This window comes from Silene latifolia, chromosome 11, assembly GCF_048544455.1.
Source record: "Silene latifolia isolate original U9 population chromosome 11, ASM4854445v1, whole genome shotgun sequence".
NCBI classification, from domain to species: Eukaryota; Viridiplantae; Streptophyta; class Magnoliopsida; order Caryophyllales; family Caryophyllaceae; genus Silene; species Silene latifolia.
The window spans coordinates 88246130-88270332 of NC_133536.1; the positions used below are offsets into that span (position 1 = coordinate 88246130).

Genomic DNA, 24203 nt, shown 5'->3' on the forward strand with positions numbered 1-24203 from the left:
CTAAATCAATGAGTAATTTAGACCTATAATTAAATAAGTTTAATTAGAGGGTTAAGAATCCTTTTCAATAGTTATGTTCGTGAGAGAGGATGATGATGACTAGTCGGCATGGGAAGTTGGGTGGTATGTTCGGGTATGCTTATAGCAGTTCTTGTCGGGTTGGGTTGTTGTTAGTTATCTAGGCTTAGAATACACTTTCGGTTTGTGAGAGTCGATAAGTTGAAAAGGGGAGAAGACAGTAATACCCGCCCTGTTAGGGACCCGTTGACTAGTTGTTGACTGACCTTAGACACATGTTAGACCTCTTGGAACCTTTATTAGTTCGGACTTGCGTCATAGTAACCTTTGGGATATGGGAACTCAATCTAGCGTAGGCTACGCGATCGAGTAGCCTAGTGACTCGATCGTGTAACACCCATACTCGATCGAGTTCGGCGAGTTCAGCGGTAAGTTATAAATCGTGAAGTCGTAAACCCAAATCAGTTTTCATTTCTTTTCTCCCTATACCTAATCGACGATATAACTTCTCCCTCAACAACCTTCAACCTTTTGAGATCCCTCACACTTGGAGACACCATGGGACAGAGACTTTAGTCGGGTCGCGGTCTTGTTTCCGGAATGCCGAGCATTGGTAAGTCATCATCATCATACCTAGGTTTCTTTGTGGTTATGGTTGTTTGTAAAAGGGTTTTCCCTACTGGTTGTGATAGGTATTGATGGAAGTAGTCTTGTCTTCATATGGATATATGCGGTGTTGTAGCTGATTGCTAAAGGTAGGTTTTCCTAATCAGTACTGTTGATTAGTTGTCGTGTGTGATGCGTGATGTTTTTGTTTGTGATTGGTTGTAATTGTCTATGGTTCGCGAGGTGCGCCCTCGACTGAGTGGACTCACTTACGGGAGTGGCTTTACGCCCTTGATTCGTCCCTTGTGGTTCCTGTCACAAGGGGATGTGCGCATTAATGGACATGGGTTATTCGGTCTATGGTGTTGAGCATGGCTTAGGTGGTAAGGCTGCGATCCCCACTAGCGGTGTGGATTACCGGTTGCGATTGGTAATCTGGTAGGACTATACCTTTGTGTTAGTCAGATGATTTGTGGAGTATGGTGTTGGAGATTGGTGCTTGTGTTGTACTATGTTTGTTATGTTGTTCTTCAGTTACTGACCTTGTGTGATTTGTCTGTGTTTCTTTCTTGTTATGTGTCTGTCGTGATCTTTTATGGTGAGCAGTCAGTCTTAGTAGGTGTTGATATGTGGAGCTTATCTGGGTGCGTTGGAGGGACGAGTCTTTCACCGAGTCTTCGCATGGAGTAGTCTCACCGTAGTTGTTTGTTAATCAGATGTATCTTTCTTTTGTTGAGTTTAAACTTGTAATAAACTTTAATAGTTCTTTTATTGACGTTATGATATACTATTCCTTGGGCAACCGAGATGGTAATGCCCATATCTGCAAGGGAAGGTCTTGTTAAGGCCCCTTGGTAGATGGGGGTGTTACACACCAGGCGGTTGCTGAAAATACTGCTTAACTTGGTGTTAGGGATTCTTGATGCTACTTGTGTTTCCATATGAGAGCTTAGGATTATGGCCTATCCCGTATTATAAGTATTAGAATAAGGGTCCCATTGTTGCTTTCTATTTAGAGCATTAACATGCTCCACCATTGAAACAATCATGCAATCAGAAGAATCATGCCCATTAACCCCACAAACCAAATACATGGAAGATGAAGAAATAGAACCACTAGTCAATTTGAGTTGAGCTACTCGCTGAGATAGATCATGAAGTGTCGTTTGCATCACATTAACAGGGTAATCAGTTGCCTTCCTCCCTCAAACACTACGGTGATTGCCCCAATGAAAAGTCCTTATTGCTAGTTCCTCAATAAGATCCTTGAATAGCCTTTGTCCCAATAAATCGTGTCTAATCTTTCTCCCGTGGCTAAATTAAGGTTCACCTGCAACTCGGGTTTTAGAAAGCTGTAGAAAGTAGGAATCAATGTACATGTTGGGATCCCGTGATGAGGACATTGCCATTAAAGTTCCTTGTAACCTCTTCCAAGCTTCACACAAGGACTCATCCGCGTGTTGGACAGATCCAATAATATCGTTTCTAAACTTAGCTGTCTTGCCTGGTTGAAAGTACTTTTGCATAAAAACAGTACAAATCTTATCCTAAGTATCGAAAGAGTTAGAATCATAATTGTTCAACCATTCTCGTGCACTCCCTCGAAGAGAGTAAGGGAATAACCTCAACCGTATAGTGTCATCAAAAACTCAATTAGTCTTGATGTTAGCTTTATCAAGGAATCTATTCAGGTGCTCGTTGGGATTTTCGATTGGTGATCTGTTGAGTTTATCGATCCGGTACTTAAGAGGGAGAGGGGATGAATTAAGTACCCTTTTTTAAAATTAAAGCGAATAACTTGTTCATGTTCGGTAATAACACAGTATACAGGCAAAATGAACAGTCACGAAAAGTGTTCAAACAGTCAGAGTTGTGCTATACTGTGATAACTGAGCGTGTGAATCAAAAGGGAATAAAACAAAATGAGAAATGAAAATAACCAAAACAAAAGAAGGCACGAGACACGAGATTTTTAATGTGGTTCGACCTACTCTCTAAAGGTATACGTCCACCCTCTCTCTTACTAATATTCACTTTATAACCAAACTCGATTACAAAGTAAATCCCCACGATCAACCCCGATCGTGCGACTCGAGTACAACCCCGTACCCCAAAAGCACTCTCTCACAAAAGAAGATTACAACACACTTTGTCTCCTTATATGGTTCAATACTTAAGAACGATGGAGAACAAAAATAGTCCTATGAATATGAGAAACTTAAGCACACGAGAATGGTTCACAAGACACGAAAAATATTTTGCCAATGATTTTTAGCTCAAGATACATGTGAAACAAAAAGCTGTTTGATGCAATATTTGAAGCTCACAATTTTTCGGTAATCACAAGGATGGTCAATTGAAAAATTATATAGGAAAATATTTTGGTAACAAACCCTATATTTTTGGCAAAGAGATAAAGCAAATAATATCTTTTAGAATAAAAATATTCCATAAAATAATTTGACTTATTTTGTAAGATAAATCTTCCAAATATTTTCAAAAGATATTTTTTCTCAACACAACCAGAAAGTTCTTATAAAAATATCTTAGCCAAACTTTTTATTTAGAAAATATTTTATTCGAAATCCTTTCTTTGCCAATTAAAATCAATCACGTGTTCTTCATTCTGTTTTGTGAACCATTCGGAACTGAACAGTCCTCAACACTGTTCAGAACACAACGAGTGAGCTTAAGAATCATATTCTTACATTGTTGCTAGACAAAGACGGACACATAAGTATGGCAGGTTCCAACCACTTGATTGATGTAGTCCTGACCTGCAACATGAGAGTTCTTGCCAAAACAACAATTGAGACGGAACGAAGGATTGGGAACTTGTCATCATCAAGAACCTTAGCTCAACATGATCCACTGAACCGATCCGTTTAAACAAATTGGATCAAAGTAGTCTTCAACTCAAAATTGTTTGGATCGATCTTTGGCTTTGATATACTGGAGTTGATGTTCGGTTTGGCAGCACTTTGTTCTCGCATAGAAGTCATGATGATAGAAATATCAGTTTCTATAAGAGACTCAGTAGTAGTATCAGATTCAGGCTCCTTTCTTTTCCTCCTTTCAGCGGTTCGTCTTCTAGCAGTAGGTTCAATCTCAGGGTCAAATAGCAAATCACCTGCAGAATGTCGCCTGCGCATATAAGACTAACTAGAATTAATTTTTAGCTCCGAAGAATAATAGTTGTAATGATCTAAACTAAGATAAATAGGGGAATAACGATGGTTTTAATCAAAATGTAAAAGGTCTAAGGTCCGTAGTCACATTATAGGTCGACAAACTTATCTAAAGATTGGTTATTACCAAACCACCACTCGAATTAGATACTACCTAAATTGTTATTAACTACTCCCTCCTATTCTAGATAAGTATCCCATTGTCCATTTCCGTCTATTCACAATAATGTCACATTGTCTATTTTTGATAAACTTTTATACTTATTTTAATCATTTCAACCCCACAACAATACCCCACCTCAATCCAAAACAATACTTATTTTAATCACTTCACTCACAATAATACCCTACAATACCTTCCCTCTCTATAATTACCTCACCCCACCACAATACTTTACATTATTTAACTCATTTCCTTAATTCTCGTGCCATCCCAACAATGGGACACTTATCTAGAATAGAAGGGAGTATATTTTATTTTTCTATGGTGAATCAAACGACTCTATAGATAATATTTATCTAAACTGAGAATTTGCGTAAATTCAAAGAGATACACAGCTTGAATAACAATACTATGAGCCTTGTTAAAGATACAATTTGACGACACATCATAATTCCACATATTTGAGTAGTTGAGTGTCAAGACCATACGACATGGGAAAGAGACGTTACAGACTAGTAGGTTGTGTACTTTAGGATAATAGTACGTTGTCTATCATGTTGTGAACATGTGATGTGCCGCCAACAAGCTTTACGATTTATCGACTTGTTACGTTAATGTAGGAAGAACAGGAATACAGTACAGAATAGTGGAATACTATACAAGAGGCAAAAGGGGCCCACACTTCTGTCATACACCCATACTGTATCGCTTTGACACTACTCGTTTATGCCTCATGGACTCATGGGTCAACTATGCGACTTAAGTGCCGAGAATTTTAAAAAGGGGATTGATAATGGCACAACCCTTTTTGTTAATGCCACACCAATACAAGGCAAATCTAAGAGATTGTTACTATTCACCGTCTCATAAAAACGAGTGGCATTAGTAATTTTGTTGTGGCATTATGTCTTCCCTTTTAAAAACTACCACTTCGTTCCGGTCATTTTTTATTCTTTGGTTTTGATACAAATACCAAGAAAAGAGGAGAGTCAATTACTAAATAACATATGGACTAAATTGGGTGTGAATGGCCAAATTGTTCATCAAATGCATGCTTAAAATAAAAAGGACAACAAATGCCTGAGACAGCTCAAAATGAAAAAGGACTACAAATAACTGGTGTATGGAGCAGCCGAGCAGTGGTAAATTTTGGGGGTTTAATCATTTCTGCTAAATAATAGAAAAATTGAAATTTGATATATATAGATTACTTTATTCCATTAATAATTGACTTCAAAATTTTTTTACCTCTAACGACTACAGAGCTTTAAATTATTTTGTGTTTACGATTTGGAATTAAAAATGGGAAAATGTTCCTTTTTTTTTTTTTTTTTTTTTTTTTTTTTTCTTTTCTTTAACGTCCTTTTAATGTAGGCCCGGATGATTATATATATTGACATATGCACATTGCATAAAATCATAATACTTGTCAGAGCCAGGAGGTGGGAGGGGTCTTAGAGTTTTTAGGCTTCCATGCTCTGCAATGTCTAAGAAGCGAAGTTGGTTCTGTTTCATCAAAAAACTTTTCTTTCAAGATTCACATAACCATCAACACAAGGTAATTACACTCTTTATCTATAGCTCTATGTTGCAAGACTATTGATTAGTCTTGGCCTAGCGATTAAGATAGAGGTACTCGGTACTCCGTACTTTAATTTGTACAACTAAATACCGGATATAAACCAAAGTACTTCTTGTACTGGCCTTATGTCGCATTATGGTCCAAAATATGATTATTGTACCGATTTTCTAGTGGTAGTGTTACTTATTGGTGAATTTGTGGTGTATAAAAGTGCAAGAGAAGAAGATGGACGTGTGGAAGGGTAAGAAGGACAAACAGAGGGCTGCTGCCATCACCACCTACAGAATCAGTAAAAACTAGCCAGCAATTTACTGAAACTGTAAAAATAAATGATCCTGAGGAGGTTCAAAACCCCATCATGACAGAATGCAAAAATGATGTGTCTAAGTGTAGGGACATATTAAAAGATGAAGCCAACATCTTCTCATTTACAGCTATGATTAGAATTCATGTACAACATCAGGCCGCCACTAAGATTCAAACCGCTTATAGAGCTCATCTTGTAAGTTTCCTTATTCTTTTTCTTTTTTCGTATTTTATTTCTCGTATTAAAGGATGTTGCTCATGGCCTGGTTGAAAACATCAGCATCAAAATCACCCTTGTTTAATTTTACACAAATTCTCGTTCAAGACGGATGTCGTTATATAAAAATTTATTCTAATATGTTTACTATAGAGTCGGATGGTACGATTGTAACATCGTAGAATCGTATTATGATCTTACCTCTAGAAAATTTCAAATAAATAGGATAGTAAGATTCTACAAACATGATAGAATCGTAGAATCCGGGATCGGAAAAGCATTTTTGGATCGTAAAATCGTAGAATCATAGGATCGAATCGGGATTTTGACAACAATGATTCAAACCGTGCAGGCTAGGAAAGCTTTGAGGGCATTAAAGGGATTTGTGACTCTCCAAGCTATTATACGAGGCTGCGCAGTGAGACGGCAGGCTGTCACCACATTGAAATGCTTGCAATCCATTGTAAGCATCCAATCTGAGATTTGTGCTAGGAGAAGGCAGATAAGTCAGGGCTATTGCAGGAATTTACTGTGCTTGGATGCCAGAAATGGGAAGCCTAAGGTAAATTCCAGAATTGTAGCCTAAGACTGACTTTATCGCAGTCTGAGCTCAGACGTTCAGACATCTGAAGCACAGACTCAGTAGATTTGATGCTCAGACCGCTGATGAAGTAAAGACTAAATGATAGAATAGAGAGAATTATGATACGGTTTTTATCATTAAGAATTGCATGAATTACATTAACACAATAGCACTATTTATACAAGAGGATTCACAAGCTAAATCTACCTAATTGATACACTAGCCGTGATACATGGTAAATCACAAGGAAAGAATTTCCTATACAAAATCTACTATAAATAAAGAGATTATATTTACTATATAAAAGATAAACTTTTCAATGATAAAATCTTCAGGAATATTTTGTGTATCTTTATGATATATTCTCTATACGCTCCCGCAAGACGAACGGTCGAAGAGTAAGTTCGATCTTGGAGAAATGAGTTGTGTTGAGTGGTCATTTGAATGTTGGTGTCTTTGATTCATTGGTGGGTTGAATAAAGGAGATAGATGTCGGCATTGGGTTAGGGTTCATGGGTTGTAATGAAGTTGGTAATTGTCAGGGTTGTTGGATGGCCATAGGGGTGGGCCAACCGTTGTTGAGATGGTGGTGCAATTTGGTGTGTTCTTGTGTAAACGGAGGTTTAGGGGATGATTAGTCGGAGGGACTGGATGGTCCGAAACTGGCAGCGGCAAATATAAAGCGAGCATGGGGTTCAATGGCGGTCGTACAACCAGGTCTCACAACCACGGTGTACCAAAGCTTGTAGGTGGGTGCGCGGTCTGTAATTTGCGGGGTTGGAACGCAGGTGTTAATCATCCTTGGTCCTAGGAATTTCCATAGGGTTTGTCTAGCATGATGAAAAACTGAAGTTTGTGAGTCATGAAGGAGCTAGATTTGGGTTTGCCATAATGGCAAGATGCACGGGATTGATTGCTGCGTGGAATATCCACGCAATATCATTTTTGTTGTTGTTGTTGTTGTGTGAAATTAGAGTTACAGTAAAGATAGTATGTCCCAAGGTGAGGAATTTGAAGGTTATGGAGAGCCGTGATGATGAAGGGCATCGAGGCGGTTGGGTTTGCCGTATTAATACGGTCATAATAATAATCAATACATATATATAAAGCAGAAAATTTTCGAGCGATATTAGAGAGTCAAACTTTTTTAGAAATCCTAACAAGAGTAGATTTCGAAAAAAATTAAAAAAATAAAGTTATCCTAATAAAAGTAGATTTCTTAGTATTTAAAACAAATTTTAATAAAATTATCCTAATATAAGTAGATCAAATATATTTTAATAAAATTATCCTAATATAAGTATAAAATTATCAAACAGATAATAGAAATTCATAATAGTTCAAGTTATCGTATTTATTTTCCCCCACTTACGGTCTCATACATTTTTATTTTGTATTCTCGCATCAAAATTCAAGAAGCTGACGGATAAAAGATGAATTTATTTTATTAAAGTGTTATGTTAAGATGATGTAGTGTAATCTTACGTAGTTACACGAAATATAAGTTACGATTTTATCAAAAATGTAATCACTAAATAATCATTGGAGTGTGTGTATAGAAATCATAAACATAAATGCCTCCATATACATTCAAGTTATTAATACATAAAACATTTCACTAATCTATATATGTTACTATTTTTGTTTAAATAATTTATTTTCTATAAGAATGTGGAGATCATTAGATGGAGGAATGAAACCAAGAAAAATCGAATTAGAATTTGAGGGTTTAAACAACTCAAAGCTTTTGTGTAACAATGGAACAACTCATAGTGTTATTCATATGATGAATCAATGATCGGTTCTAGACTCACGCATTAATAGGTGCTAAATACTCAAAATACACTATGTAACTAATTATATGGTATATTAATGTCATACACATTATTCATATACTATATCTCATATTTCATTATAAAAATCAACTGAAATCTAAAAAACAAGCTTAAAAGATAACTGAAAATTCGGAGCCGATCAGTTAACCGATTAAATAAGAACTGCTTTTTAAACTAACCGGAAAGATAGTTTTTTTTATATTATGGCATAAAAGGACATAGTAAGTACTCCATATTTAATATTATAAATTGAAATATTAAAAAAAATCTTGTAGCTTATTTCTCACATGTTTCGCTTATTTTGGTAAATAATTTATCCACCAAATACTTACAACAAAGAAGATAAATGAAATTTTGGTCAGATAAATTTAAGCTTATTTTTTTTCGAAACAAAGCCTAAATATGAGATTTTTAATTGCTAGAATTGATAAACACTACCAAGTTTAGGCAAAAGTTTCATAATTGGTACCAATCTAAAAAAACTTTTATAATTGATACCAAATTGTTAACTCCGGCTCACAAGTAGTACCAAATCACATATTCCGTCTAATTAATGACATAGAAAGACAATAATACCCTTGTTAATAACACCCTCCCTTCTCATATTTAAGTATTTACCCTTCCCTACTCATTACTAACCCAACAAAGTAAACGACTTTCCCCCTAAATCTCTTCCCTATTTTTACCACAATCCATTGTTAATGCTTGTGCTAAGACCATCCCCAAGCAAAGGTCGCGTTAATTAGGTCACGACCCTGTTTTACTCTTAATCCTACTTTATTTATCTTGACCTACTTTCACCCTCCCAAGCAGAAGGTCACGACCTAAGTCATCAATCCAATCATTTTTCACTTTCCAACCAATTACATCTCTCCACATTATATCACTTTTTCATATATATATTATTTTATTAATTATTAATATTGTCAACCAATCACATATCGCCACATATAGGTCATGAGTTGGGTCAATTTGCTCCACCAAAGGTCACAAATTGACCTCTAGTGTGACCAAGTAAGGTCATGACCTAGCAATTGACCTTACTTGGGAATGGTCTAAGAGTGGAGAATAGGCAGCCGTGCATATAGGAAGGGAGAATGGGATGCACAATCCATTGTTAATGCTTGTCTAGCATATCTGCAGGCGTAAGAAACACAATTGCGATGTAGCCCATGGAGCCATAGAGTCTGCCTTGAGACGGACTAAACTGTGAAACAATTACAGAAAGAGAAGAGGCGGAAAGGAATTAAGTGATGAGAAGTAATTTAGGGAGAGAGGAGTGTAAATATTACTCCGTATTAAATGGTAATTAAGGAGATAGGTCTCATTTGAATTGAAGGTAAGGGGTAGTATAGGAAGAAAACGTTACAAAATAGGCAGGAAACGAAGAAGTCATCGGAAAAGTACCCTTTTCTGGTGATTTGGTACTACTTGTGTGTCGGAGTTAACAATCTGGTACCAATTACAAAAGTTTTTTTTAGATTGGTACCAATTATGAAAATTTGGCCTAAACTTGATACTGTTTATCAATTTCATGATCTCTCGAGCTTCATAATATCAAATTAATTTCTTTTTCTATTTTTTTTTTTTTGCCCATGTTTACTTACTTTTGAACCTATTGTTAGAAGTTAATCTCATGTTCCATTTTTAATTTTATAAACTTGATTAATAAAATAAATAGCTATTGGTTCAGAATTAATATTAGCAATGAGACATTGTAACACAAAGTACGTATATATCATAATCATGAGAAATAGAATAAATAAACAATTGGTTCAAAATAAATAGCGTTCCATATATGAAAATTGTTAACTCTACACTAAGAAAAAACAAATTTGATCAAAAGGAAAATCTATCACAATTGTCCATCCAATTATATATCTTTTGTCTTGGATGCAGCGAATATAAATAAAGTTTCAAACTCAAACTAAATTTTAAGTCATGTCAACCATGGGTGTTAGCAAGGCATGGGTAAATAAAATATCTGAAATATTTGAAAACTATAGAGTAAGCGATAATATAACATTTATATGGAACAAACTAATTCAAGATCTACACAAGTTGATCTATGGTTTTGAAATTTTTTACCTGTCACAACTAAAGGCATATAGTTTTTCTAATTAATATGGGTATGAGAAAGCCTACCTTCGTCTGTCCCCTACTTTGTATGACATCCTTCTTTTTAGGAATCGTTTTTTTCCTATTATTCGAGACTTGGTAGAGTATTTTAGTCCCGTTAGACTTTGGGAGCAATTCATTATCTTTTAGGAATTTCACACTAAATGTACGTCATCCTCTTCGCAATGATCCTATGTATTGTATTTGCAGAGTCGTCAATACATTAGTTTGACCATGATATTTGACATATTAATGTACAAAGTTATAAATGATGTTTGACTCTTGAGAAGCAATAGGAAAGATGTTCATTAAGAAGGGAAGGGAGTATACATGATGAATTTTTTAACATAACTCATAATGGTATGTTCTACCAAGTGTGGTATGTCGGTTCTGTTGTTGAGGAACATCAACTCCGTAAGAGGTTTATCTAAAGAGACATTGTCTTATTATCAATTGCCTTAGGAAATTCGAAATAGAAAGGAAGATAATCACGGGTTTCAAAGTTGGCAAAAGGTACTAAACCGAGCATATAGGAATGACTTCCTCGGACACAAATATTCCTTTCGTTCTTAAGCGGAGACAATATACATTGAGGCTATGCTACGCTAGACAATAAACAAGAGTCGGGGACAATCACTTAATCATGTTGGAATTTATGTGCTGAAACCAGTTTTTAGTAATGACTACCTTTACGTAGAAGCGTCAAGAATAACGTCATCCAAGGGATTAAAGGTTCTCATCGTGATAGAGACCAAATGTATCAAGGCCAAACGAAGGACATTATTTACAAAGAAGTTTTCACAAATTTATCAAATTATGTGTCGTATTATATATTTTGTATGACGCTTTTAAGGACAAGTAGTTTTAATTGTAAATAGTTATTTCTGTTAAAAACCGATGAAACGTGAGATTATAAGAATAATAACTCTACAACCCAAATATATCTGTGAATGTTATACAACTGATATAGTCAATACCAAATGCCAACATTTTTGTTGCATTTTTGTGAGGGGAACTGATGATTAATCACTTCTTAAAGCTGATCATGGGCCGGGCCTATGCGGGCTTGGGCCGGGCCGAGATAATAAAAATGGCTCACGTGTGCGGGTTGGGCCGGACCGGGCCAAATGAGAGGGCCTATTTAGCGAGCCCAAGCCCGGCCTTTATGGGCTAAATCGGGCTTTTGGGCCTATATGGGCTTTTCGGGCCCTAAAATTTACGACTTACCGAACGAGATAAGTAGTATAATACCTTCAACTTTTACTTTAAATGTGCACTTAGTATAAAAAATCGTACAAAGTATGATGAAATACATATGAATTAATCTCCAAAAATAGAATAAAAGACAATCATATCGACACATTATAATGCTTAATATGATTTATGTTACGGGAACATCGCTTTTAAATCTCAATAAATATATACATGAGTTTATAAGGAATTATATATAAAATTTACGCTACTTAAACAAATTTTATAAGAAAAATATTCCTTAATTAATAAATATGGGCCGGGCCGGGCCGAAATTTGGGCCAAACGCTTGGCCCAAGCCCGGCCCAAAAGTACATTGGGCTTTTTTGGGCCAAAATAAAAGGCCCAGGCCCTTCAAAAAAGCAGGCTGGACCGGGTCGGGCCAACGGGCTTGGGCCATTTGATCACCTCTATCACTTCTCATCTAAATCAACTCCCGAAATTTTGTTTGCTCTCATTTTCAGTATGGTTTGACTTTTTGTTAAATTTAATAGTTTTCTATTACCAGACCATGGTAAGGTAAACCAACGTTTCAGCGTTGCCATAAAATACTAACTTGGTAACTCAACAATTTTAAATGATGTCATAAAACTAATAAATGATGTTGCCCTGTGCATTCTATGCAATAGAATCACAGGTATTTTTTATTGTTGTTTAGAGACTAATAATTCTGTTAGAATTTAGTTTGGATTTGATGTTGCGAGAAGTTTATAAGGAGCAAATACTCTTAATTGTAGATATGTAATCAAGGTAAAATTATGTTTAAGAGATCTAACATTTTCTTTGAACACACTATATATAATTATGATAATTGTTGTTTTACGTAATATCATTCAGTTTTACGTAGTTGTTGTAGGTTAAAATAATTTACAAGACTCATAAAAGTCTGTCTCCGTTATTAAGGATTATTTTGGTGAGTTGCACCATGTTTACAAAGAGAGCGTTTTTTTTATTGAATTAAAAACCAGTTGTGCCCGCGACAATGAAAAAGCAAAGTACATATTATAACTAAATCACTTGATGTTATAAGTACTATTGAATGTCAATTTTTTTTACGGTAAAAGCACTAATAATTCATCAAAGCGTCTTGCTTGTGACGGGCTAATCCCGTCACAAGCTGAAGACTTCTCACAAAAAGGGAGAGGGGACAAGGTGAGACACCCCCCCATGTACTTCCCCACTCACCTCTCATGGGTATTTTGTGAGAGGAAACGGTATCCGTCACAAACTTGTGACGGATATCGCCGTTTTCAATGAGATTTTGTGATAATTCATCAATCAACTATACCAACCATGAATTTTTTTTTCATCAATGATTCAACATAGTTGGACTTTTTGGTTAACTTTAAAATATATTTTTACAGATAATCCTAATAGGAGCCCCGTGCATCGCACGGGCTTTCCAACTAGTATTACTAATAATCATCGTGGTTGGTTGGTGCGGAATTTGGTGGTAATATGCAATTTTTGTGGTGGTCGGGAAGGTGTTGGCCGAGTCTTGAAAGTGGTCGAGACGGATGTCACCATAATATTGGTGTATCACGGGTTTGGTTTTAAGGCTTGTGGTGTGGGATGGATCCCTTCTTTGATATTTACCAAGGTAAAAAATTATGGGTGGGGCTGGTTTTTACGTTAAAGTAGAAAAAAAAATATTGTGTGAGTTTGAATAAGCAAATCTCAAGACGAGTGTTTTTGGCTGTGATGTTGGTTTGTACCAAGAGGTTGGTAGTTTTGTGACAATAGATGATGGTCGTAAGGTTATGCCCAGGTTTCGAAGGCCGTGAGCAGGGTTGTTATTTTAACGGTTGTGAAAAAAAAGTATTGGCCATAGTTTTCGGACTGGTGGTTAAAAGGGTGTTAGCCAAAATATAGATGAGGGGTTTGATGCAATTCTAGGGTTGGTGGCAGTGGAAGAGGGATTATAGGTATAAGTCAAGCGAGCAAAATCGGGTTTTGGTTGGGTGGGTTGACTTCCGGCCTAAGGATCTACTCTGAGGTGTTACCCTCTATCAAGAACACGAGGCTCTGATACCATGATAGAATAGAGAGAATTATGAAACGGTTTTTATCATTAAGAATTGCATGAATTATATTAACACAATAGCACTATATATACAAGAGGATTCACAAGCTAAATCTACCCTAATTGATACACTAGCCGTGATACATGCTAAATCACAAGGAAAGAATTTCCTATACAAAATCTACTATAAATAAAGAGAGTATATTTACTATATAAAAGATAAAACTTTTTAATGATAAAATCTTCAGGAATATTTTGTGTATCTTTATGATATATTCTCTATACTAAAGACATTAGCCACTACGATGAGTTAAGCTGACTATTAGAGAGAAAATAATACAGTAATATTTTAGTGCTGTTAAAACTCATTAAGCGTGGGGATAAGTGAGTTTTTTCCCAGGAATTTTTTTTTTAGTCATTTAAGTTGCCACTGTTCAGAGTACTCTTGGGTTTCTAATTTTTTCGGACTACCACTTCAAAATGAAAGTACATTAAGGTTTTGTTTTCAGAAGATTCCCAATGAGTTGGGCAAAGTCCGGTACTGACTGTCGACAACTTCACGACATAAGAAACACATGGAGACAATTTAACGAGCCATTTTATATTATTCGATTATAAACAAGATCTCTGAGCTCACTATATGAAAGTGTAATGGAATAAAACAATGAGTCACTTACCCCTTATTATTAGTTTCTGTTTTTGGTTTCTTTATCAGATTTGTAGTTTTGTGTGCTTAAATCCGACTGACCGACTGTGACCTGGCAGACAATGGAGATACAGTTCAGAAGAGACAGAAGATCAGATTGTGATCTTCTCACTAAGGATGAGGAAATTGATAGCATCCTAAGAAAAAAAGAAGCTATTGTAATAAAGAGACAGAGGATCAGGGCACATTCTTTCAATCACAGGGTAAATGTTACTTATATCTTTTTGTTATAGTAGAAATTAGAGTCACAAAGTTAGCAATAATACTGATAAGTTTCCTAGGTCATGAGTACTGCTTCTCTATGACTCTATCCACCCGAAATCTGAGTCTCACAATTAATGTGTGTGGGTTTTTTTTTCAATATAAAGGGTGTCACAAGGGGGATTTGATAACGGGTTTCAAACCCGGTCATGAGTATAACCTCTCAATGAGTTTACCAGTTTGGTTTAGATGGCCTTATAGAAATAACAGTTTTGTTTATAAATAGTTCATCTGATTCTTGTTTTTCACAGATTTCAACCGACTCAGAAGAGGGGAATTCTGACGGCCGACTTAAATACTGGCTAAAGCAATACGTCAATGATCAACTCGACACCAACGAGGAGAAAATCATAGGAAAGCAGCCTAAGACGAGGAACATAGAGGACTTGCATAACTATGATACTGTATCCGGGCCCAGAAGATCATTACAAAATCATAAGAAGCAAAGTTTCTATAAAGAAGATAGTTTACATCCAAGCTCTCCCACAAGTCTCCCAACTTACATGGCCGCAACTAAATCTGCAAAGGCTAAAACAAGATCTTTGAGCTCTCCAAGGCTAAGATCGATACATTTCGAAGGTTATTCAGATGGCGATTCACCGTACAAGCAAAAGCTCTCTCCTATGTCATCTATAAATAGTGAGGTAACTAGTAGTAGCTTTAGCAAGGTTAGTAATAAATCCTGTTATTCTTCTTCCCAGCAAAAGTCTCCAAGCCTAAAAGGTGTGTCGGGTCCTGTTAGATCAAATAGAATAACGGGCAATGTTCGTGTCGATGTTTACTAAAGAGTATCAGGAGATTGTCAGAGGATGAACCTCTTGTATAGTGGCAGCTTAAACCTAGCTTAATATAGATATATATATTGCTTATACTCTTGGTTTGTTACTAGATTCTAAGCTTATACAGTAAAATCATTCCTCCGCCTCGTTAAAATTTAGATTATAAGGATAGATGAGAAAATCTAGATAGTAGGTAACCATCAGCAAAATTCCATTAGATAGTTATTATATTGATTAAATCATAGTAGTCCTAAAACGATTATAAGTTCCTACATGTAAATAAGCAAATTGTTAGATGAATGTATAGTCTATAAATTGGGAAAAAAATGTTAAATGACTGTTATCGATAAAAGTTCATGAACAACCGAGCAGTTTCAACCGGAATAGGTAATGAAGTATGGTTTTAAACCGTCTCAGGGCCACTCGGCAGTTGCTCGTAACCATCATGGTGCTTAGGAGTGCTAGAGTGTTGAACTGGGACAGACTTGAGAATAACTGCGACGACTATACTCACGGCTCCTATCGCTGTGCTTAGCAGCCACTGCTCTCTGGTCAAGGGAACGGTGTCAGCAAAAGTACCCAACAACTGCACGATAATCACTTGGAACACTACCGTGCATGCAATGATACCCAGGAATACCCAATTCCTGAGTATTCCTTTCAGAACATTTATCTTCTCCATGTCTCTGCTGTTAATTTCATTAAATACCTGTGCATGAAAACGACACAGTTAGTGGCCAAGGGAGTAGATTTCAGTGAATTTGGTTGCGAACACGATTTGTTATAACTTTATAGCTCTAAGGTAATTATATGGCTAGTTCCTGAACATGAACTCTTCCGGCTAAGCCGCTGCATAAATAAAACTTGGAAAATACAAGGTGTGTTACCTGGCAGAAGACAAAGGTGTTGAAAATAAAGGTGTTGAGAGTTTTAGTGGCAGTTGAGCCAGTGAGATTTAAGATATGCTTGCCCTTAAATTGAAGATATCCCAGGACTGCCAATTGATAGATGCTATGGCCGATGATATTCCTCCACATCGTTTTGGTTATAAAATGAGCGTCCCTCCCTATAGGAGGCCGATTCATAAGTTCATCGCTTGGTGGTTCAGTGGCCAGTGCCAGGGCACCCAGGGTATCCATTATCATGTTCACCCACAGCAGCTGAACTGCAGTCAGAGGAGCTGAGCCTGCAGTATTTTTAAACAGTTTGAATAAATAGAAATAAAACATAAAGCATTTTTAGAGCTGGCACAATTACGTAGCCATCCCAAGAAAAATGACCACGACCCTCTCGATGCCTGATCTGACAAGACCCAATGATTTGATGAACGCGAACCTAAGGTAAGCATCCGCGGATAATAGGCTAACTCAATAATCGAATGACCAGATCAACTGAATAATAAACGAAATAATCTGTCAACTGAAACTGGGCCGCCCACGAGAGTGATTAGTATTTGAATGACTTTAGAAACGAAGGCTTGTTAATGAACCTGAAAGGCAGGCAGAGACAAAGTTGATAATGAGAGCAACAATGTTAACTGTCAACTGAAACTGCACAAACTTCTGGATATTAACATATACAGCACGACCCCATTGTATAACATTTAGTATGGTTGTGAAATTGTCGTCCATGATGACAACATCGGCATTTTCTTTGGCAACCTGAAACGTAGTAAAACAAACATTCAAGTAAATGGGAAAAGCTATAAAAGTTGGAAGTAAATTACTAGGATGTGGTTAAAACCTCGGTTCCTGCTATTCCCATGGCAAGTCCAATGTCGGCTTCATGTAAAGCAGGAGCATCGTTTGTCCCATCTCCTGTTACTGCTACTACTTGGCGAAACTGTTGCCTTAACTGTGTTACTAATGTATGCTTGTCTAATGGCATTGAACGCGCCATGACCTGGAAACATAATATGTACAGTTAAGCTTTCTGTCATGACTTTAGAGTTTGAAGACAGATGATTAAAAGAGCGAAAGAAGTAATCTATTGGAAATGAGTATTCCGTATTATCTTTGTCGATTAATGAAGTACATGTTTCATACATTATAACTTATTTTTTGTCAACAATGAAGTACCTGCAAATTTGGTATAATGTCCTGCATTTCCTTAGGGCTCATCTTACGAAAATCCGGCCCTTCAATAGCTAGGCCACCACTGGTTAATATGCCACATTCTTTAGCAATAGCTTTAGCAGTATTAATATTATCTCCTGTCACCATTCTAACAGTAATCCCAGCTGTTAAACAAGTATTTACAGCCTCCTTAACCCCTGGACGCACCGGATCTTTTATACCCACAACCCCTATCAGTGTATAATTCTCTTCAGGAATGCTATTGCCAATATACTTCTCCCCCATATCCTTGTACGCTATACACAAAGTTCTCAAGGCTTCTGATGCAAACTTGTTAATAACCTCGGTAACCTTATGTCTCAATTCCTCCGACAGCTCTAATGATTTCCCGTCAGGATCTAAAACCTTGTCACACATTGCCAATACGATTTCTGATGCGCCTTTGCAGAAGGCTCGGAACTCACCAGAAGGTAGCGCTACCAAAACTGACATTTTTTTCCTGATGGAATTGAAGGGCTCGACTTTGACAATCTTCGAGTTGTTCTGAAGTGTGTTATAATCGCCTCCTAGAAGCAACCCGAGTTCTAAAATGGCGGTCTCAGTTGGGGTTCCCAATATTTTTGGTTTTCCGTCATCTCCTTTAACAACTTCAGAACCCGTGTTTAAAAATATAGCTTGGAATAAGACATTATGTACATTGTTAGATATAGATTTAACGACATCATTGCTTCTAATGTCTTTAACTTTGCCATTAATCCATAACTTGGTAACCACCATGTGATTTGTAGTTAAAGTACCTGTCTTGTCTGTACAAATACAGTTTGCAGATCCCATTGTCTCACAGGCTGACAGGTGACGAACAAGCGCCTTGTCTTTCATCAGTTTCTTCATAGCAAAGGCAAGGCTTAGAGTCACAGCCAAGGGCAGTCCTTCAGGAACTGCAACCACAACAATAGTCACAGAAGTCGCAAAGTAATTCAAAAGCTTCAGCGCATCATTTGAAGACCAATTTCCCATATCATTATTGTTCATTTTGTGTATTAAAAACCTTGCAATCAAAACAAGTAATGTCAAAACCGCGAACCCTAAACCAATCTTCCCAATAATAGTGGCCACCCCATTAAGCTTCACTTGTAGGGGCGTCTCTTCTTCGCCTTGTTCATTAAGGGTAGCCATCAATGTCCCCCACTCGGTTCTCATACCGACAGCTGTCACCAACATCTTAGCAGACCCATCTTGCACTTTTGTTCCTGAAAGTAGAAAGGGTCTCTCTTTAGACACATGAACCGGCTCACTTTCACCTGATAAGCTCGACTCATCAATCAATAAGTTATAGCCTGAAAAAAACAGTCCATCTGCAGGAACCTGATCTCCAATTGATAAGTTAACTATATCTCCAACAACCAGATCATAGATAGAGATTTTCTGCCTTTGCCCGGCCCTAGTGACGTGGACTTGAATGTTCTTCTTTTCCTTGTCCAAGTCTTTGAACTGCAATGACTGTTTATAGTCACTAACAGCAGTGACCATGACTACTAGCAAGATGCTGAGCAGTATTCCGAGCCCATCAAACACCCCCTTCGGCCACCCTTCGGTAGCCAGGCCCACAACCAATGATACAACAGCACAAACAATTAGGATCATGAGGGTTAAGTCCTGCAACGCGTCCCACACAAAGCTTACGAAAGATTTGGATGGTTTCTCGACGAAGCGGTTGCAACCAAAGATGTCTTGTCGGGTCTTTATTTCGGTTAGGGTGAGACCATCTTTCATGGTGGCGGATATTTTTTGTGAAATACCTTCTACTCCGCCATTAGACTTTAAGTCTTGCAGATTGTGGCCGCGGACTATGGATGCTAACTCATCTGGATGAATGTTGTATCCGGCTTCCCTGACTTTTTCCGAGACCTCATAGCTATCTTTTCTAGCCGCTGTAAAAAAAATTAAGTTAAATCTACATTTTGAGTAAATTTACCACGTCTGCTGCTTTTGGATTAAGATGAAAGAAGATGAAATAATGTGTGTACGTATATGCAGGATATAGCTTTTCGTAAAGCAATGGCGGATTTTGGTATAAAATCTCAAGGTACATTATTAGTTTATTACTACTCCACTGCCCATAAATCCATAATTAATAAACTAAAATCCGCGGCTGTCTCCAAAATTTTATATAGACAACATGTTTTTTTTAGTTTCTTTCTGTTATGAATTACAGCAAATGGCCAAATAATTGATGAAAAACATTAGAGTGAACTGTGAAGGAACATACCATCGATGAAATGCAAAGCCGCTTTTTGTACGTACAGGGCAACTCTTATTTTTTCCTGGCAACGTAGCAAAACAAAAATATATTACATTTGGATCACAAGTGTTACTTGGAATTTATAAGAATATATATATGTACCTGAATGTGACGACGTTTACGGGCAGCTTCTTGACGCTTAGCAAGATCGGCGACCATACGAAAGCGGCGTCGAGGATTCTTGACGAGACCAACTGCAGATCTCCATCTTTGTAACGCTTCTTCAGAGGGTCTCTTAGAATCAACCTCAAAGTTTTCCCTCAAATATCTCTCCATTTTTATTATCAAATTAATCAAACAAAATGTGATGACACTTTCATAATACAGTAGTATGCATGGTTTAATCAAAAGAGTCAAGGATCGGAACCAATGCAAGAGAAATGTATGTGGTGTAATGTAAACACTAAGAGTAGTTTGTTTTTATTGATCCTATTCTAAGGGGAAGGGGCAACACTCTATTTATATACCTTATGTTACATTAATAAATAAATCTTTACTGATACCATATTCTGTATCAGTGTATCACCTTCCATTTTATGTTATTAATTTTTATTGATACCATAATACATACTGTAGTATGCATGGTTTAATTTTTACTGATACCATATGACATAAATGGCTACTCCATTAACTATTAACAATTGAGTAATATATATGGTAACATTTTTATTCCAATATCCAATTACTCAAAAGTTTAATTACGTCCATCGAACTAAATTGATAGTCAATAGGAAAAAAATAAAACCACCTGTGTGTCAAACATTTATGTTCTTGTTGGTTCATTGTTTGTTGAGAAGGGAACTTGAAAAATTATGCATACTACTAATGGTCAATATATATGTACCAAAAAAAAAAAAAAACTAATGGTCAATATATTTAATAATGTTTACATTTATCATTGAATATATTATATTTTACATTTCTGCTTAGACTTAGCAATTTAGCATATCGTGGCAAAAGCTTATTACACTTTATTTTAAAGTTATTATTGCGATTTTTTTTTTGGTTAAGAGTTATTATTGCGTTATAGGTGTCGTAAATATTAGAATTAACTATCAAATTGCTAATTTATGCTCCAAACTAAACTCTAGACTAATCTAATTAATAAAGTAATATAGTGCAAATAAGAGTCGAACTCAAAGAAAGGATGTTAAGCCAAAGACTCGATTTTTAACTATGTAAACAATTATCAATTAAACACTAATGACAATTATGACTCAATACTAATCACAAACTATGGCTAATTGGCTATACACAATGAACAAACAAGGATTGGCATAAAAGGGGATTCTCATGTAAGAACTTGATTAAAAAATAACTAAAGATGTAAACTTTAACAAAGAAGCAAATCAACATACATTTAACTAGTTTTAAGCCCGTGCAAAATATGCACGGGTATATTTCATGTAATAATAAAATAACATAATCTGATGTTTATAATAATAATAATTATTATTATTATTATTTTCAAACTAAAATCAGAAATATTAGAAGAATTAATGAAATGAAGAAAATAATGTACATATATACCGTAAATACAGAAAATGCAAAGAAGGGGAGGAATGTCAATGGCAGTGGGCTCCGGAGGCACAAATGCGATTAGGTGAATATATTTTAACATGGACGAACATGAAAATATACGACAATATTAGACCTATTAAAATATGACCCGATTTTTTTAGGGTCAAACACCCGTAAATCTTGACCCACGACTCAAAATGACCCTGAATCCGAAATAACCTGTTATTCTAAGGTCGAAAATTGACCCAACGCGTTTGACCCGATGGGTCAAAAATAAATTAAGAATATTATTAAAATATTAATAGTTTTATTTTATATTCGAAATAATAAATATAAAATATAGTATATTATTTTTATATTTTTAATTAAAAAATTTATTTAAACGTCAATTTTATATCATTAAATAATAAAATAATTATTAAAATAATGAATATAATAATATTATTAATGTTAAATATAACTTAATTTTAAAAAATGTTTTTCGGCTGGAAAATGGTAAAATAAAAGACGTCATAAACTTTTATCTGACTCGTATTCTACCCTAATCCGACCCAAAACACGTATAATCCGACATGTAAGGCCCGACTCGAGACCCAACCCGTTTGACAGGTCTGCATGACATTATTGTCCACTACGGTCAAACAAAAAATGCAGAAGATATAAAGCACAAGTAAACCAAATAAGCCCAAATTAAAATATGGACCAACAATATTACTTATCTAGGAGATTCCTAACCTAGAAGCTCACACTTAGGCCGCCTCACTCCTTCATGACACCATCTCACCTCATCTCCCATCTTGTTCTTTTTTTTTTTCCTAAACTCTCTACATCATTTTTTTGGTTTTTGCTATAAAAACTCTCTCTACATCCTCAGATCATTTAATCTTTCATCCCTCATACTACTCAACTTTAACAACCATTTTCATCTCTTCTCATTTAATGCATAAAAAAACTTTTCGATAGACCAAATTAACGATTCTATTTAAAACTATAGGATCAGAATTGAAGTTTGAAATTAATTATTAAAGAAAACAATTAGAATAAATTCTTGTATGCATGCTCCAAAACTTATATTGAATTTTTTTATATTCACTTGCATGTATTTTGAAGTCTATTTTTTTTTTCAATTTTTAAAAACTTTATATCGGTAATTTCAAATTTATTTATTTTTATTGTCGTTCTATATTTTGAAGTGGTTGTAAGTATTTTTTGGGTATTTTGTAAATTTGTTTCCATTATGCTGTATCTACCTCTAATGCATTATAAAGATGCATTTTCATAAATTGTAGATTTACCTAAATCTGGATACTTCATACAAATTACAATATCTATATTTGAAATAAATTGTCAATTTTTGGGTTTGTAGTGCATTTCATAGATTTAATCTCATTATTATTTTTAATTTTTATTATTTATTTTTATAATAAATAATTGAAATTCTAATATTTTTAATTTCTTTTTTTGTAGCTAATCAATTGGATCTGATGATAATTGTCTTTTTTTTTTTTTAAAAAAAAAAACATAAAATTATGAAATTGAATTTGTTCACAATAGTAATTGAAGCCCAAATTTTTTATATTCTGTTTTTTTGTACTAAATCTCATCGATTTAATGATTTTTTAAATATTTAAATATTTTTAGTTATATTCATTTAGTAATTTTACAGATCTATTTAATTTTTTTTATCTTGTTGTTTAGCACATAAAAATGTGTCAGATTTCCTTTTCTTATGCATGTACTATGTTTTAGTTTATGATTTGATGTAAATTAAAACATTTTAATATATGCATATTGAAATTCTGAAAAGGGGAATGAGAGAAATTAAATAACTGAAAGTGATGAATGAGAGGATTGATTTGAGGAGAGAGACTAATTAATTGTCATATAAATTATGGCGGGGTCCACATGCCTAAATTCAGCAACCAATGAGAAGTCACAAAAAAACCTAGCTTTTATACTAGGTAGATGTTCAAGAAATCAAATGGAAGAGACTTGGTGTAACCCCTCCTTAGCAACCAACAAATGGCAAATTAAACTCTTTTTACTCTTCCTATATTACCAACCTACCACCACCATATCAAGATACTAACACACATAAATTAAACCATTCATATGCATCCATCAAATTTAACCAACACCTCAATACCATGAGAGGTGACCAAACATGAGCATGAAGATTTTTACCAATAATTTTTTTTTTTTTTTTTTTTTTTTTTGACAATCGTAAATGCAGAGTTTACAGTCTCATGGCCTGATAAGCCAGTCCATGCGCTACAACATTAAGAGATCTCGGAATAAAGCTAAAACATAAACAATGAAAAGACGCATAAAAACATCGAATACTAGCCAGAGATTGTCTAAATATATAATTTTTGTAATTTTTTTACGATACTTTTTTGCCAAATAAAAATAAAAATTATAAACATCACTTGAATATAACATAGAAAGTATATATCATATTGTGGAGATAATGACACATACTCTTAAAAACTCTCTAAGACATACTGAAGAGACTCAAAAATTTTTGGAATGATACCTAAGTTCTAATGATGTCTTATATTTATAATCATAGTATCACCTCATCTTATGCAAATCTTTCGGGGTGGGACAATTCTATTATTTATACGTAGTATATTCACCATACATACATTATTTTTTAATGTGAGCCA

The 24203-nt window shown here is 35.3% G+C and overlaps 2 protein-coding genes and 1 non-coding gene across 6 annotated transcripts; 2 read left to right on the top strand and 1 right to left on the bottom strand.

The window, feature by feature from the left end:
* Positions 1-2009: 2009 nt before the first annotated feature.
* Positions 2010-2117, top strand: LOC141615675 (small nucleolar RNA R71). Its single transcript, XR_012530083.1, has one exon. It is a non-coding gene; the product is annotated as a small nucleolar RNA R71 (small nucleolar RNA).
* A 3262-nt stretch (positions 2118-5379) lies between these two features.
* Positions 5380-16532, top strand: LOC141611796 (protein IQ-DOMAIN 11). 4 transcript variants are annotated; one of them, XM_074430430.1, is made up of 6 exons: positions 5380-5533; positions 5769-6059; positions 6433-6642; positions 14656-14799; positions 15109-15501; positions 16054-16532. In XM_074430430.1, exons 1-6 carry the CDS (start codon positions 5459-5461, stop codon positions 16090-16092), a joined length of 1152 nt encoding a protein of 383 aa, XP_074286531.1. In that variant the 5' UTR covers positions 5380-5458; the 3' UTR covers positions 16093-16532. The 4 variants fall into 4 exon arrangements, with proteins under 4 accessions (XP_074286531.1, XP_074286534.1, XP_074286530.1 ...); XM_074430433.1 differs by lacking the exon at positions 6433-6642; XM_074430429.1 differs by lacking the exon at positions 16054-16532 and having other exon boundaries at positions 15109-15743.
* Positions 15826-20448, bottom strand: LOC141611795 (putative calcium-transporting ATPase 11, plasma membrane-type). Its single transcript, XM_074430428.1, has 7 exons — positions 20116-20448; positions 19981-20035; positions 17715-19642; positions 17380-17538; positions 17126-17297; positions 16524-16822; positions 15826-16345 (listed from the first exon to the last, which is right to left on the bottom strand). Exons 1-7 carry the CDS (start codon positions 20287-20289, stop codon positions 16040-16042), a joined length of 3093 nt encoding a protein of 1030 aa, XP_074286529.1. The 5' UTR covers positions 20290-20448; the 3' UTR covers positions 15826-16039.
* Between the last annotated feature and the right edge of the window lie 3755 nt (positions 20449-24203).